We start from the raw sequence: 16612 nt of genomic DNA on the forward strand, positions 1-16612 counted from the left end.
AAAGAAAGAAAGAAAGAAAGAAAGAAAGAAAGAAAGAAAGAAAGAAAGAAAGAAAGAAAGAAAGAAAGAAAGAAAGAAAGAAAAGGAAGAAAGAAGGAAGGAAAGAAGGAAAGAAAGAGAATGTTGTAGGGAATCATCTCTGATTATCCCCAATTTCAAGGCCTCTGGTCAAAGCGTGTAACAGCTGTTTCCTGCTTTCTGAATATGCTGCTGGCGATACTCTCAAGTCCGAAGAGGAACTTACTTTCATATACAAGATGTTGAAAGAATGAGCCTCGTGTGCTTTGCTGTGATGCTCAGAGGTAGTTATCAAATATTTGCAAAACGTTCCAACCAGTTTGCTCAAAAGAGAGGGGCTTCTCTCTTCCCAGACCCATCTGCTAAGTTGGGGAGGGGACAGCAATGCACAGCAGTGGAGAGGTGCCCAAACTGATGGGATCAGGAATTGCCAAAGGATGGAGACAACATGAGGCATCTCCCGACTCCTGTAGCCGATTTTCCTTTCTGGTATCCTTGGAAATTCACCTTCCCAGAATTTACACCATCTAGTTGGAGAGGAAGAAGAGGGCCCGAGAGTGGGGACACAGACCTCAGAGCATGACAATTCACAGTGGACCGTGGCAGTAGGGAGGAGGGCTGGTCTTTACTCTAAAGTTTCTTTCGTATCTGATCTGAACATCTTGACAACTGAATAGGTGCTGTTACCCCATTTTACAGATGTGGAAGTTGAAACCCAGAGAGATGAATCAATCAGTCAACCAGCCTTTTATTTTTTTTTAATTTTTAATTTTTAGAAAAATTTTCCATGGTTACATAATTCATGTTTTTACTTTACCCTTCACCCCCTCAACCCTGCCCCGGACCCCACCCCATAGCTAACTTGCATTTCCACTGGTTTTAACATGTGTGGTCAATCAAGACTTATTTCCATATTATTGATAGTTACATGGGTGTGGTCTTTTCGGGTCTACATCCCCAATCATGTCTGCATCAACCCAAGTGTTCAAGTGGTTGTTTTACTTCTGTGTTTCCACTCCTGCAGTTCTTCCTCTGAATGTGGGTAGTGTTCTTTGTCCTAAATCCCTCAGAACTTTCCTGGGTCATTGCATTGCTGCTAGTACAGAAATCCATTACATTTGATTGTACCACAGTGTATCCGTCTCTGTGTATAAGGTTCTCCTGGTTCTGCTCCTTTCACTCTGCACCAATTCCTGGAGGTCTTTCCAGTTCACATGGAATTCCTCCAGTTCATTATTCCTTTCAGCACAGCAGTATTCCATCACCAACAGATACCACACTTTGTTCAGCCATTCCCCAATTGAAGGGCATCCCCTCATTTTCCAGTTTTTTGCCACCACAAAGAGCGCGGCTATAAATATTTTTGTGCAAGTCTGTTTATCTATGATCAGCCAGCCTTTTAGTGTGTGCCTAGCACTGTGTTTAGGACCTGGAATCCACAGAAAAACTCAGTCCCTTGCCTCAAGGAGCTCACATTCCAATGTGAAGATGAAAAATGACAGCAAGTCAACAGTAAAGTCCAGACTACACCCCAAGCCTTCGGGAAGGTGCTTGATAAAATCCCCCTCCTCTCCCCGAGCTGGTTGGTAGCCGCCTGTTCTGCTTCCCCCATCCTCCCCTCAGTCCTCGGCCTTCTGACCACCTGCCCGTTGTCTTATTTGCAGGGAACGCCTATCGAGAATGCACAGACAATGGGACGTGGGCCTCACGCATCAACTACTCCCAGTGTGAGCCCATACTGGATGACAAGGTGGGTGTCTTCTCCCTCCACCTCTCCTCGGCCCCAGCTCTCTTGCTCCAGGAACCCAGCCCGGAAGCCTTGTTGGCAGATGCCTGTGTTATGGAGCACGCGGTCCTCCGGGCAGCGGGGCTCATTCCTCCTCAGCCCCTCCAGGGAATCGGCCCTGGGCAGTACCAACCAGGGAGGAGACAAGAGGGAAGGGCGCAGGCCTGCTTGGGCAGACTGGTACAATGAGAGCCTTGGGATGAGCTCGGGTGCCCCAGGACCCCCCTTCCCAGCTCCTTCCTCCTCACGCACCGCAGTCTCAGGGAGGCGGACAACAAGCAGACCCAAGAAGGCTGGGAGAGACTTCTAGGCAAAGGCTGTTCCCTTCCAGCTTGGGGGCGCCCAAGAAAATCCACTTCTGCACTTTATGCAGACCCCCATTTTGACCCCGATAAGGCCCCGACCCTTAGCTTCTCCCCAGATGGGAGTCTGAAAGCCTTGAGACTCTCTCTAGGAATGAAGTCCATCCTTCGACAACATCCTTCGGGGACATGATCTGGAACCCCAGAAGCGTGATGTGGGAGGGGAAATCGTAGACCTAGAACCCAGAGACCTGGTTCAAATCTCCCCTTGCTTCTTCCTAGTGTGGCATCTTGGGCGCGAGCCCCAGCAGGTGCCAAGCAAGTCCCTTAGCCTGCCCGTACCTTAATCTCCTCATCCATTAAGGGGAGATGGCAGCCCTGCCAGCCTCCGGTCAGATCATGTTGGCGAAGCTGCTTCAAAGGACTCCCTAAAGCATATCTGGCAAGGCGAGTTATTTATTAGCCGGCGCTTCGCCTCGCAGGCTCCCAGGGAAAGCGCTCCGTCATCCCTGCACTGCCATGGAGATGCCACACGAGTTTGTGCTGGGAAATGGTTAGCAACTGGCTCTCGGGCAACGGCCCCGGGACAGAGCTCTCGTCTAATTGGAATTCGCACCAGTTTCTCCTTCCCATCCTTCAGCCCCGCCAGTCACCAGAACGAGGCGTCCAGCCCGCTTTGTAGTTTTCTGGCGTTACTCTGGCCCCGTGACCTTGGGGGAGACGGAGCTGTGGCAGGGCCCTCCTCTTCCTCACTCAGCGTATTGGGGGTGGGGGTGGAGGAGGGGCTGCACAGGATCATCTCGTGTGACCCCTGTTGGCCAAGCACTTCTGGGTCTGAAGGAGCTCGTTAAATGGCCCCAGCCAGAAGCCTTCTGTGGTGGAGAATCCCATCCCCTGGCTGGCCCGCTTGGTCTAAACCAGTCCCAGGAATATTAAGCCAGCTGCCATGGCTCTAAGAAGATGGCCAGTGAGCTAAGCTTTCAAGGTCGGGTAGGCAAAGACAGCAGGACCGGTTCCTCATAACACCTGGTGAGACGTGCAAGCAGGGTAAACTGAGTCCCAGAGGAACCAAGTGACTTCACCAGCGTGGCGCAGCATGTCATTGTCACACCTAAGGTGTCATGGGCACACCTGGGCCCCAGCCTGGTGATAGAAAACAAGGAAACCTTATGTCCCCCCCACCAGCCAGCTGCTCTGTGCCCACAGGGGAGAGGGGTCCCTGCCCTACTGCTCCAGAAGGGAGCTTATTTGGGCTTCATGCTCAAGAGGGAATCCTGGGCCTGGGCCTGAGTGGGTGTCTGGGGCAAAGGGAGCAAGAGGGCAGCTTCCTCCCTGGACCTGGCATCCCTCAAGGACCAGCTCATCTCTCCATCCCCCCGTCTCTGCTTCTGTCCATGTGTCTGTGTGTCTGTCTCCCCACAGAGGAAGTATGACGTGCACTACAAGATAGCGCTCATCATCAACTACCTGGGTCACTGCGTGTCCATGGGGGCTCTCCTCGCCGCCTTCCTGCTCTTCCTCGGCTTGCAGTGAGTCACAGCTCCTCTCCTCACACCGACACTTGTTCTCGAGCTCTCTGTCTGTCTCTGTCTCTCTGTCTCTCTGTCTCTCTGTCTCTCTCTTTCAGTCTGTTTTTGTCTCTCTATCTCTGTCTCTATCTCTGTCTCTCTCTCTGTCTCTCTCTCTCTGTCTCTCTGTCTCTCTCTCTGTCTCTGTCTCTCTCTCTCTCTGTCTCTCTGTCTCTCTCTCTGTTTCTCTCTGTCTCTGTCTCTCTGTCTCTGTCTCTGTCTCTGTCTCTGTCTCTGTCTCTCTCTCTCTCTCTCTCTCTCTCTCTCTGTTTCTTCTCTGTTTCTCTCTCTCTGTCTCTCTCTCTCTCTCTGTTTCTCTCTCTGTCTCTCTGTCTCTCTCTGTCTCTCCACCTTTCCTCCTCTGTTTCTCGTCTCCCACGTCCCTTCTCTCCAGGCTCTCTCACTCCTCTGACATCACTCGTCTCCTCCCCACCTTCTCCTCATTCTCTATCCCCCTCGCCCAGGAGAGGGAGCCACTGGAGGGTACTAAGGAGGGGCTGACATGCCCTGGGTTGGGCTTTAGGAAGATAAATGGAGGACGGACATGGGGCTCAGGCCTCCACCTCACTGCCTCCACCTCCCCGCAGGAGCATTCGCTGCCTCCGGAATATCATTCACTGGAACCTCATCACAACTTTCATCCTCCGGAACGTGGTCTGGTTCCTCCTGCAGCTGATTGACCACACGGTCCATGAGAACAACGAGGTAGTGGGTGCCGGGGTGGCCAGGGGCCCTTGGGAGGACCCAGGCAGGGAGAGCGTCTGTGAGGCAGGGCCCAACTGCTAGATGCCAGGGAGCTGTCCAGAGTTCGAGTCCTGGCCCGATGATGGATGGGATCGTCATGTGTGAAGGACTCTTCCAGGCACTCTCTTCACTAGGTGCAACTGGCCCCAGGCTGCCCCCTAGCTAAAATGTGGCTTAGGGCAGCTGGGTAGCTCAGTGGATGGAGAGCCAGGCCCAGAGACAGGAGGTCCCAGGTTCCAATCTGGCCTCAGACACTTCCCAGCTGGGTGACCCTGGACGAGTCACTTGACCCCCATGGCCTCACCCTTACTGCTCTTCTGCCTCGGAGCCAATACATGGTATTGATTCTAAGACAGAAGGGAAGGGTTTAAGAAAAAAAGAATAAAAAATGTGACTATGGGGCAGTGAGGCAGCACAGTGGAGAGAGCCCAAATCTGGGCCCAGATACTTCCTGGCTGTAAGACTCTGGGCAAGTCACTTACCCCATTTGCCTGTAGCCTTACCCTCCTGCCTTACAACTGCTAGTGAGACAGAAAGTAAGGTGGGGGGAGTTTAAGCGTGTATCAGATTTGATGAAATAGTCCCAGTCCCGGCCTGCTTGGCTGCACTCTTCCCTTTTGTTCTCTTCTGTGGATCTTGGGAAGGCTTCATGGATAGGCTTCTTTTTCTCCTTTTCTCTGTGGCTCTCCCAACCTCCCACCACCACCATCACCGCCCCACACACACCTCTCTCCTTTGTAGCACGTAAGTAGAGTGAAGCCAAACCAACGCCGTGATTGGCCAGAGCCCCGAAGGGAAGGAGAGTGGCTGCCTTCCCGGGGAAAGTGTTCTCCTGGTTCTGCCCACTTGACTCTTCATGAGTTCCGGCAAGGTTATTGGCCAAGCGAGGTCCAGGAGGGGGTGGGAGGAACAGGCGGAAGAAGGAGCATTTCTGTGGAAAGGAGGGGAGGAGACTGTGTGAAGACGCTGCCCAGCCTGTCAGGCTGAGCTGCAGGCTGGAATTCGGGCCAGAAAGGCTCCATGTTGGTTAGGAAGGACAGATGGTCAAAGACATCTACTCTGAGTTTGTCGGGGGAAGGGGAGATGGGAGGCCTCAGTGGGGAAGACAAAGGTTCCCGTCATGAAATGGGGGATTCAGCGTTGTCGACCCAGACTGCTGAGGGACTGGACTAAGCCTGGGGTCGTGAAGCCATCAGCGGGGGGTGAGAGTGGCGTCCTGGAGGTCCAGCAGGCATAGCTTAAGCACCTCCCAAGTCCCAAGCTCTGGGGGCCCAAGGCTAGAAGGAGGGTGTCTGAGGCCCATTAAGAGGCAGCTCAAGTGCCCATCTCACCCCCTCCACGACCCTCAGGCTTGGTGTCGATGCATCACCACCATCTTCAACTACTTCGTGGTGACCAACTTCTTCTGGATGTTCGTGGAAGGCTGCTACCTCCACACGGCCATTGTCATGACCTACTCCACAGACAAGTTGAGGAAGTGGGTCTTCCTGTTCATTGGATGGTGTAAGTGATGGGTGTGCCATGCAGAGCGGGGGGGGGGGAGGGACTTGTCCTGGGCCACCCCCAAAGCTGAGGGAGACATTCTGGGTCCTGCCTCTGGCCATGTTGCCCCTGGACAGCTCCACTTGATTCTTTGTGCTAAGTGAGGCACTGATAATCCAAACACAAGGAATATGTTCCCCGAGCATGGATAATCCAGAAAATGTCTGTCTGGCTCCCCCCATTCTGTGGCCACCCCCAGCAGTGAGACATCTCCTTTCCCTCCATGGCCTCTGGTGAGCCTCTTATTCAAACCTAGGTTGACGTGCACTATGACCAAAGAGGGAGGAACATTCAGGGGGACAGGCTTGTGCCCATTCGTGGGGTGGGTAAGTAGATAAGTGAAAGACGCCTTCAGCCCCGTGCTAGCATGTCCCCTCGGCGTTCCTCACACGGATGTCTATCGGAGCCATCATGTCTGTCTCTCTTTCAGTCATTCCTGGCCCCATCATCGTCGCCTGGGCTATCGGCAAACTCTACTACGAAGACGAGCAGTGAGTGAAATAAGTCGTCCCGGGGTGCGCTTGTGGGGCCTTGAGTCGGCTCCTAATTACCTGGGTGGCCCGAGAGGAGCAGGAGGCGAGGAAGAGCAAACATTCATTAAGCCGGCCCGCTCCCTGCTCGGCTCCGGAAGCCACAGTGTTAGCGGATCCGAGACTTAGCATTAGCGGGGACCTTCGAGGCCCCCCGGCCCCATCCCTTCGTCTTCCGGAGGAGGAGGGTGGAGGAGCCGCCGAAGGGCTCCCAGGTGATAAGCAGCCCCGCCTCAGGATTGCCTTGATTGCCCGCTTTGGCTGGGGGCCAGGGAGGTGGCACTGCCTCCATTTTCCCGAGTGACACCAGAATGGCATTCTGCTGTGTTTACACCAGCCCGGGCAGGAGACAAGCAAAGTCCCCCCACTGTGGGCTTGGGGGAAATGCCCACAGATAATCCACTTTGCAGGAGCTAGTCGACAAGCTTCCTTTTCTCTCTCGTAGATATAATGTGTCACATATATGCATGCGGGTAGATGGTGTGGGTAAAATGATCAGCGCCAGAACGAACCAGAACCAGAACCAGAACCAACCCCAATTCAGAAATTGGAGAACCAACGAGGGTCTGTTGAGTTTGCCAGCAAGGGAACCCCACAGGGCAGAGATCCCCAGAAGGAATAAAAAGACAAAGCTTGTGTAGCATAGCTTTCAACCTAGGCAGGTGAATTGGCGGTGCGGAACCTTAGGATTGGGCAAGGTTTGTTGCTGAGAGCTTGCAGGATGGGAAGACGGGATGTGGTAGCCTTCGATTGGGCAGGACCTGAGGCTGGTGAGAAGAAAGGCTCTTCTTCAGGTTCGCCATCTCTTTCAACCTGTCCCTGATAGATAGATAGGACGGTCCTTGCTGCTCCGGCAGAAAGGAAAGTCGACGACTAGGCGGGGGCCACAACATGACCAGGGGCTGGGCCAGAAGAGAGCAACTGCAGACAAAATGGAGTTACTTTAGCTTTCTTGGCTTCCCAAATGGTGAAGATAGATAGATAGATAGATAGATAGATAGATAGATAGATAGATAGATAGATAGATGGATGGATGGATGGATGGATGGATGGATGGATGGATGGATGGATATAATACAGGAGGATAATACATATTTCTGTATGTATATACATAAACATAAACATATACACACATGCATACATATTATCCTCCTCGAACCTCTAGAAAAGATGAAGTTGTAGGAGAGTTTCTTCTATTTTTGCAGATGAGAAAACTGAGGCTCATAATGGCAGTTCTCTGTCAGGGCCACACCGTGTATTAATGAACTAGTTAGGACCAAAATCTAAGAGCTTCTAATGGAAGCCGAAGGCCCTTTCCACCAAACTTCACAGCCTTCAAAGTATCCAAAGGCAGAGACTTAACACTGTGCCACGTGCCCTCGATCCTTAACTTACTCGCAGTGCAGCCAGAGGTTGTCTCCAGAATCTCACACCGGAGAGCTACCAGTCATAGCCAGGAGGTATAAGTTGCCCAGGGGAGGAGAATAAATGAGCTCAAGGTTCTCCTGGCCCTCTTCTCAAGAGAAAACATCTTGGAGAGGAAGAGGAATAGCCTCTCCCAGGCATGTTGAGCGTGCAGCCCACCCTTTCAAAGCCTTGTAATCTCTCCTGGGTCTGAGAACAAGTAAAATTGCTCAGTCATGCCCAACTCTTCATGACCCTATTTGGTAAATATTTTGAAGTCGTTTGCCATTTCCTTCTCTAGTTCATTTTACAGATGAGGAAACTGAGGCAAACAAGGTTAAGCAACTTGTCCAGGGTCATAAAGAGAATAAGCAGCTGAGGCCAGATTTGAATTTTGGAACCTTCCGGATTCCAGTGCCAGCCCTCTCTCCTTTGTGTCACCTAGCTGCCCCCAGCCTAACACTACCAGCTGGAAAGTTTTCCTCTTCCTGCTCCTTTGATTCAGTGTTACACGCTGGCCACTCTCTTCCTTTTCCTTTCATGCCCCTCCCCTCCAGCTACCCAGAGGCAACAAGGTCCAGCTTCTGGTATTATCAGGGTGCTGTCCCTGACTTTAGTGCTGACTCCGCTCACCACGCTCTCTTTTCCTCTGGCCATGGTACTGGCAGGTTCTCTCTTCTCTTCTATCGTCCCTTCCCTCCCTTCTATGGGGAAGGTGGTTGGAGAGTGCCTGGCTTTCTCTGATGAGACTTCCTAGCACTGGGGGAGAGATGGGCATCCTTCCTTAACCTTTCCCACCATGAAGTCCTCCGGACTGGGCTCTTGCATTCAGTGAAATTAAACCAGCAGCCTTGCTTCTACCAGCAGTCCAGACTTTCCTGGATCTTTCATCCACCTTATGGACCCCCCCAACCCCCCCCCACCACCCCTGCAAGGAGGCAGGTCATTCCCTCTAATTGTATGAGGCCTGGACTAAGCACGGAGGAGGTTCAAACAAGAAAACAAAGTGGCCTCTGCACTCCGGGAGCTTCCTTCTAATAGGGAAGGACAAAAGTGGAAGGAGAGCTGGAAACAGAGGAGAAGGCAAAGCAGCCAGTGTGGAGGTGGAGGTGGAAATGGAACAGGCTGGCAGGTAGGCTGGAAGAGGAGGAGAAGGACGCTAAAATGGAAACCAAGACCCTGGTGGCCTGGTGCTCTCCAGATGGACGAAGCTGCTTTGGTTTGGAACTCTCTTGCCCCCACTTGTTAATTTCTCTTAGAACCAATAGTGGAGAGACTGTTTGGGGGTAAGAATGCCAATTTATTGCTCAGGCTAGCATTTAACCAATAAATTGGTAGGCCGGTGATCCTCTCAATAATCAAAGACCAGGAAGTCCCTTCATACTGGTCTATACATACAATTTGGGAGCACGTTATTCAGTTCTCCACCTTGGACATTCCAAGACATCTCTGATTGGTGAATAGTTCATGAAGAGGTGCTGTCCATCCAGACCCTCAACCATTCCCCTCCCCCATAGGTGACGGTGGGGCAGTCGAGCCTAGCAGGAAGAACCTTATCTATTAATCAGGTTTTATGAGGGTAATATTCCTTGTAGTTCCTAAGAACAAAGGAAATGTAAACATCAACAGACTTATTGGAGCCTCTAATCCAGGACCCTGACACAGAGAAACAATGCAGTATATTTTATATATATACATGAATTCTCACATTTCCTACATGCCAGAACCTGAGTGGGCCTCATCTCCTTGTCCCATAAGTCACTGGGCTGCAGAGTAAGAGCTATTCATTTAGCCCAGTCTCTTTTGAGTGCTGAGCATTGGAGATAAAGACAAAAGTGAGTTTCTTGCCTTCAGGGAGTTTCCACTCTAATGGAGGAGACAACATTTCCACAGACAAGAATGTGTCTGTCGGAACAAAACCGTCCCATGTTTGCCCACCCTGTGCCATCCCCTGCCATGGCCTATCTTACATTCACCGCCAGTGGAGCCACTCCTCATGCCAGAGCCTTCCTTGTAGTCTCATGATATGCAAAAAGCCCCAGGGGTCATCGCCTCGGTCCTTTATGTAGCCCTTGCTCTTGTCCCATGACTGGCCCATCTTTTTTGAGGCTCAGCTATTTCTGAGACTTCACCCTTCCTTCATCTCTTCTGGATAATTCCTCATCTCACCAGGCTCCTCCCCATTGACCTTTGAAATTTCTCAACTGAAGTCCTCCCTGGATTGGTATTCCATGACTCACAGCCCAATGGCGTCACTGGCAGAATATTGGTATTAAGAAAATGAGCCTTTGTTTCAGAGAGGGATTATTACAAGAACTTTGTGATTTCTCAGAGGCCACCAAGCCTGCTCACCTCCTGCTGTTCAGTTCTGGGACCAACCTGCCCATTTCACGTCAGGCATAGTGACTCAACCGAGGAAGACAGCGTCACCATTCGTCCTAGTTCACAGCGCCTCTCAAGCACTTGCTAAGTACCCAGTGCAGAGGGCATGGACAAAGGGAGAAGCTGCCTTCCTGGACCTTGCATTTTCCTGCTCCCCTCATCCCCGATCACCAGGACTCGCCTCCTTTATATGCAGGACTTTATTCACGAGTTCACCAGGCGTTTTCAGATACATTATCTCATCAGATCCTCAGGATTGCACTTATGGGAAAGGCAGAAGAGGGAGCATCATTCTAGCTCAGCAGACAGAGAAACTGAGGACCAAGATCACACTGTAAGTTGATGTCAGAGCCAGGACTTCTGGTGGCTTTGAGGGCCCATTCTCTACCCACAATCAGGAGGCTGAGGTAGAGGACTACCCGGAGGTCCTTGACCTTAGCTGCCTGGCAGCTTCTTCTGATCTGAATAGGGCCAAACCCTACCTTTGGCCCAGGGTTTCCTTTTGGGTTTTTATCTCTAATTATAGGATCACAGAATCACACTTGGAGAATTAGGAAGGATCTCAAAGGCCTGCCTGTCCGATCTCTTCACTTTAAAGATGAGGAAACTGAGGTCCGTAGTAGGCAAAGTGACTAGTCATAAAGGTAACGGAATCTTTGACCAAAGTTCCTTCACTGGAGCTATAATCCCAGGTGTAGACACAGGAGCACTACCCTGAAAGGCCTCAAGAACTCACTTGTACCAGCCAGAAAACTGCCTGTCATCTGGCCCATTGTCTGGCTTTTAGGCTTGGTTGGACCTCTTCTCCGACAGATAGATCGCACCCCTCATCCTGCAGGGGATGCCTCCAATGAAGCCCAAGTGGCATTAGCTTTTATGGCAACTGCATAACATTCCACTGCCTCCTATGGAGCCTGCAGGCCTCTTAACTCCCTCCAATCTTTTCTCCATGGTCTTTGGTTCAAAAACATGTGATCCTGCATTTGTGGGGTTGATTTTTATGCCACGTATAGGGAGAAGACCTTGTGTGAGATGAAGGTCAAAAGGCCCTGGTTCAAGTCCTCCCGGTTACTAACTAGTTCTGTGATCTTGGGTAAGTTGTTTCTGCTTTCTGGGCCTGGGTTCCTAATCAGTTCAATGATAAGGTTAGACTAGACCTGTGTTCCTTCCATCTCTAACATCCTATGGCATCAAGACATCAATTTGGCAGGAAGCAGTACTCATCCCATTGGTGTGAACCGTAGCCCACCCATGCCTTCTCCTCCTGCATAATTAGTTATTGTCCCAGTTTTCCCCTAAGTCTTCCATAGAAGATGCAAAAAGCCCCAGGGGTCATCGCCTCGGTCCTTTATGTAGCCCTTGCTCTTGTCCCATGACTGGCCCGTCTTCTTTGAGGCTCAGCTATTTCTGAGACTTCATCCTTCCTTCATCTCTTCTGGATAATTCCTCATCTCACCACTCATCTCATCTTTCCATATGTGTCCCAACATAGCAGAGTCCTTCCTCTGGTTCTCTGACTATTTCAGAATTACACAGAAGCCCCAAACTTCATTAGCAGAAGAGAACTCAACAAACATGTCATTCAGACATATTTTACTTAACACAAGGTGTCCCCTCCATGCATACCTGACAAGTAGTCCCCCAGCCTCTGCCATGACCACAAACTCATGATAATAATTTTTTTTATTTTTTATTTTTTGGAAAATTTTTCCAAGGTTACATGATTCATGTTCTTACTTTCCCCCTCAACCCCCCCCCCATAGCCAACGAGCATTTCCACTGGTTTTAACGTGTCATCAATCAAGACCTATTTCCATATTGTTGATAGTTGCACTGGGGTGGTTGTTTAGAGTCTACATCCCCAATCATGTCTGCATCAATCCATGTGTTCAAGCAGTTGTTTTTCTTCTGTGTTTCCTCTCCTGTAGATCTTCCTCTGAATGTGGGTAGCGTCTTTACCATAAATCCCTCAGAATTGTCCTGGATCACTGCATTGCTGCTAGTACAGGAGTCCATTACATTTGATTTTACCACAGTGTATCCATCTCTGTGTACAATGTTCTTCTGGTTCTGCTCCTTTCACTCTGCATCACTCCCTGGAGGTCTTTCCAGTTCACATGGAATTCCTCCAGTTTATTATTCCTTTGAGCACAATAGTATTCCATCACTAGCAGATACCACAGTTTGTTCAGTCATTCCCCAATTGAAGGGCATCCCCTCGTTTTCCAGTTTTTTGCCACCACAAAGAGCAACTACAAATATTTTTGTACAAGTCTGTTTATCTATGATCTCTTTGGGGTACAAACCCATCAGTGGTTTGGCTGGATCAAAGGGCAGACAGTCTTTTAGCACTCTTTGGGTATAGTTCTCATGATAATAATGATAGCTAACAGCTACATCGCACTTGAAGTTCACCAGTTAATTTTATATGCATGATCTCATTGGAAACTCTCCAGTGAAGGAGAACCTTTTGTCAGGAAGCTTTCCCAGGCAACAAGCCTAAATCCCCCTCTTTGCTGCTTTCGCCCACTCTTCCTCATTCTTCAATCTGAGACCAAAGAGAACAAGTCTAATCCCTGCTCCACCGGGCAGCCCTTGGGATACTTGGGGATCACTGGCATTCTAGCTCCCACCAAAGGCTTTTCTTCTCCAGGCTCAGTTATTTCAGTTTCTTCAAGTGATCCCTCCCAAGGCATGAACTTGAGGTCCTTTCTGCTCTGGTCACCCTCTTTGTGGATCCTGGTGCATCACCAAAGCTGTCCCAAGCTGAAAGTGACCGCAGAAGTCATCTAGTCCCAACCCTTCATTTTACAGATGAGGAAATTGAGTTAGTTAAGTGCCTTGCCTGATGCCTCACAAGTATTGAAGGAGCAGAGATGAAGTTGGATGAAGTTAACCCTTCTGACTCCAAAACCAGTATGCTTTCCAATGACTTATAATACCTAACTGGCTATTCTCACTAGGTGATGTCAAGGAAATCATTCTGAAATAGTATTGCAATTGAAATTAAGGTGAACTGAGGCACAAAGTTCCAAGCACACTCAATATATTGGTAAGACTGGCAACGGCCAATAAAAGGTTCTCTTGGCTCCTTAGTCAGCCAGAAGACCAAGGAGGTAGAGCTTACTGGCCCTTATATAGTCTGAGGAAGTGCGAGAGAACAAAGAACAGGACGCATCATGGATAGAAAACAATATGATTGGTTACCAAAGCTGAGTTGATCTAGATGATAGAAAACGGTATGATTGGGTGGAAGTCTGGAATGCAGGGCTAGCAACAACCCCTTCATCTCTCCTGTTGCTATGGAGAGCTTGTAGACTGTGTCCACTGTCACAACCATAAGAGACCAGACTTTCTTAAAGGACAGCCAGTGTTGTGGAGATGACTGGCCAGGTTCCCTGGCATCCACCTGCATCTTGCAAGGCTCATTAGTAAGATAACAGCTCTCCCTTAATTACGCATGGGCAGGGAGATGCAGAGAGATCCTGTAGCTCTTTGAATTAAGGTGATTTGTGGGACAGCTTAGCTCAGAGAAGAAAGCCGAACATTGTTGGAATGGTCCTGGTGATATAAGGAGCTGAAGCTGAGTGTGTGTGTGAGTGATACCTAAGTGTAAAACTTAAGCTGTGACAGTGAAACACAAAGGGCCCACAAGATAGTTGTATTGAATCTGCTAAAGTCAACTTCAGAATAACAGTGACCCAGAAGAGCCAGCGAAATGAAGAATCTGGGAATAGAATTGTACAGATCCTTCTAACTGACTAATCTAGCCTAGTAGGATAACGCGAGAGGTTGACTGCGGATTATATCTTGCTATGAATGTTACTATTCTCCTTCCCCTCAGATGGCCCAAGCTTACAATCACTAAGCCTCAAGATAAAGTTGACACCAGAAAGATTTAATGTGCTTCAGGCTTAGGAGGGGAACGGGAAGATCTTGATCTAAGCTAATGCTGACAAAGATGGTAACTGAATCAAAGGTAATCAGGATTATTAGTTGTTCATTGATAATTGCCAGTTGCCAGCCTGGCAGAGCCAGTCTGGTTCACCCAAATCAGGTTGTTTGCTGAAGGATGTTGTTGTTTCTCCTTGGAGTATGAATCAGGAACAGCTTACGCAGTATAAAGGTATCACAGGATCAGGGACTATGAGGTTGGTCGGTGGTGTTTGCTAGTAATTCAAGTGGACCCAAGGCCTACCCTCACCACCACCACAAACCTCCCACTACCCCAAACATCTCAGATTGAGGGACCCTGTCTCAGTTCAAATCCTCCCTTTTATACTTGAGCATCGACTGATTTGGCACAAGCCAGCCCCTGCCAGGTTCAGTCCATTCCGTGTTCTAATCAGGTAACTGTCCATCATCTTGCTTTCCATATTGCTTTGCAAGATAACATTACAACATCTGGACTTCACTCACAGACAAAGGAGCATGGCTCAGGCAGGCACTGAAGAGAATCAAACAGAACTGGATCAAAAATAAAACCCCAAATCAGATGGGCTCTTCTCAGTAGACGTCTTGGGATTTGTGTCTGCAAAGGGTCAGACCTCGTCTTCCCCAGAGATTGCCCAGCACACGAGGGCCAGCCAATTGGAGAGCCTTGCTCTGGTCTCTGCCAGTGAAAGCCTCCATCTGCAGGCACACTCACACATGACTCTTTTCTTTACAGATGCTGGTTTGGCAAAGAACCAGGGAACTATGTGGACTACATCTATCAAGGCCCAGTGATCCTGGTGCTCCTGGTAGGTCCATAACGAGAGCCCATTCAACACGAATGTGTGAGTGATGTCCCCGTGGTGTCTGACCTCTCAGTAAGATGGGCTGAGGAGCTGCTGGAGGGAACTTGCCATTCAGGTTAGCTTCTACCGAGAGCTGAGTCATGGGCTCAAACACTGTGCTCCGGGACTTGAGTTCTGAGTAGGAGGCCAATCAATCAGTCATTCAACAGAGATATATTGATTCCCTAGAGGAATATTGGGTCCTGAAGCAGATGATTAACCAGCCTGGCTCTGGCTCTGGCTCTGGCTCTGATCTCCCCTCCCTCCCCTCTCCTCCTCCTCCTCCTCCCTCTCTGTCTCTCCCCCTCTCCTCCTTTCCCCCCTTTTCTCTGTCTCTCTCTTTGTCTCTCTGTCTCTGTCTCTGTCTCTCTTTATGTCAGTCTGTCTGTCTCTGTGTCTGTGTCTCTCTGTCTATCTTTGTCTGTCTGTCTCTCCCTCTCTGTCTCTGTCAGTCTTCTCTCTGTGTCTCTTTCTGACTCTCTTTCTCCATGTCTCTGTCTCTTTGTGTCTCTGGATGCCTTTCTGTCTCCCCACCCCCATGGCTCTCCACTAGACTTGTGCCTAACTTATTTTGCGTTGGTCGCTGCCTCCGTGGCCCCGGATCCTGTAATCCAGCCGCTCCTAAGCCACTGAATTGTTCTGTTATCCAAGTTCTTTCCCTCCATCTTGTCCACAAGGACACCGTGAGAGACGCCATTGAGAGGCTTAGTAAAATGCGGGTGAGTGATGCCAGGCTCGCCTGCCAGGCCAGCACCCCCTGCTAAAAAGGGGACGGAGGTTTGTCCAGCTTGGCTTGTTCATGAGCCCGTCCACGTGCTCACGGTTCGTCTCACTGATGTTGTAGTCCAGAACTTTGCATTTGCAGTGCCCGGCTTGCCCAACACCCCGCTCTATAGAGGACAGAAAACGGCCCCCAGAGGGGTCAAACGGCCAGAGGCCCCACAGCGGAAAAGCAGCAGAGCTGGGGCTTGAACCCTGGGCATCTGCGGCCGAAGCCGGTGCTCCTCCCTGCGCTCACTCCAATGCAGAGCCCCAGCCCGGCCTGTGGCCTTGGGTGGGCTCGGCCACGGCTTGTCGGGTTGTTCCAGAAGCTGCCGTCAGGCAGGCCCTTCCTGGGCCGTTCCGTCAGGGCAGTCCCCGTAGCCGTCTCTCGGCCCTTCGTTCTCGGGCTCCCTCGTGACAGCCCGGCAGGCGTCCCCTCGGAGTCCCTCCTTTTGTTCCGGCCTCAGGAATCTGCTTCGCGGTTGTCTGGCCTTTGCCTCTGCTTGCTGCCAGTGCCCAGGCAACGGCCGCAGCCGGAGGGGGCACCTTCCCTCTCGAGGGCCCTCACGGCCGTTCCCACCCGAGGCTGGCGGCCCCCTTCGGCAACTTCTGCCAGGCTTGGCAGGGCGAGGCCGGAGCGGCTCGCGGCCTCTGCTCTCAGCAGAGAGGATGCTTTGGCCGCCGGGGCTGGCCGAGGCTCTCGGCCTCCCGCCTCGTTTGCAGGATGGGAGTGAAAATGCCCGACCTCGCCGGGCTCTTCTGGGAGACGCGCTCGGCTTTGCCCTGCCCGCCCGGA

General features: G+C 50.7%; 1 protein-coding gene across 2 annotated transcripts in view; it reads left to right on the top strand.

Annotated features, from left to right (window-relative positions):
* The window catches only part of CRHR2 (corticotropin releasing hormone receptor 2), an 84634-nt gene that overhangs the window by 52690 nt on the left and 15332 nt on the right, over window positions 1-16612 (top strand). The window contains exons 4-10 of one of the 2 annotated variants that reach the window (XM_044656763.1): window positions 1683-1768; window positions 2415-2417; window positions 3529-3635; window positions 4262-4379; window positions 5768-5921; window positions 6391-6451; window positions 14946-15018. In XM_044656763.1, coding sequence (XP_044512698.1) covers window positions 1683-1768; window positions 2415-2417; window positions 3529-3635; window positions 4262-4379; window positions 5768-5921; window positions 6391-6451; window positions 14946-15018 — 602 coding nt within the window. The remainder of the gene's footprint in view (window positions 1-1682; window positions 1769-2414; window positions 2418-3528; window positions 3636-4261; window positions 4380-5767; window positions 5922-6390; window positions 6452-14945; window positions 15019-16612) is intronic. The other variant, XM_044656761.1, reaches the window with a different exon arrangement.

Source organism: Gracilinanus agilis, chromosome 1, assembly GCF_016433145.1.
Source record: "Gracilinanus agilis isolate LMUSP501 chromosome 1, AgileGrace, whole genome shotgun sequence".
NCBI lineage: Eukaryota > Metazoa > Chordata > Mammalia > Didelphimorphia > Didelphidae > Gracilinanus > Gracilinanus agilis.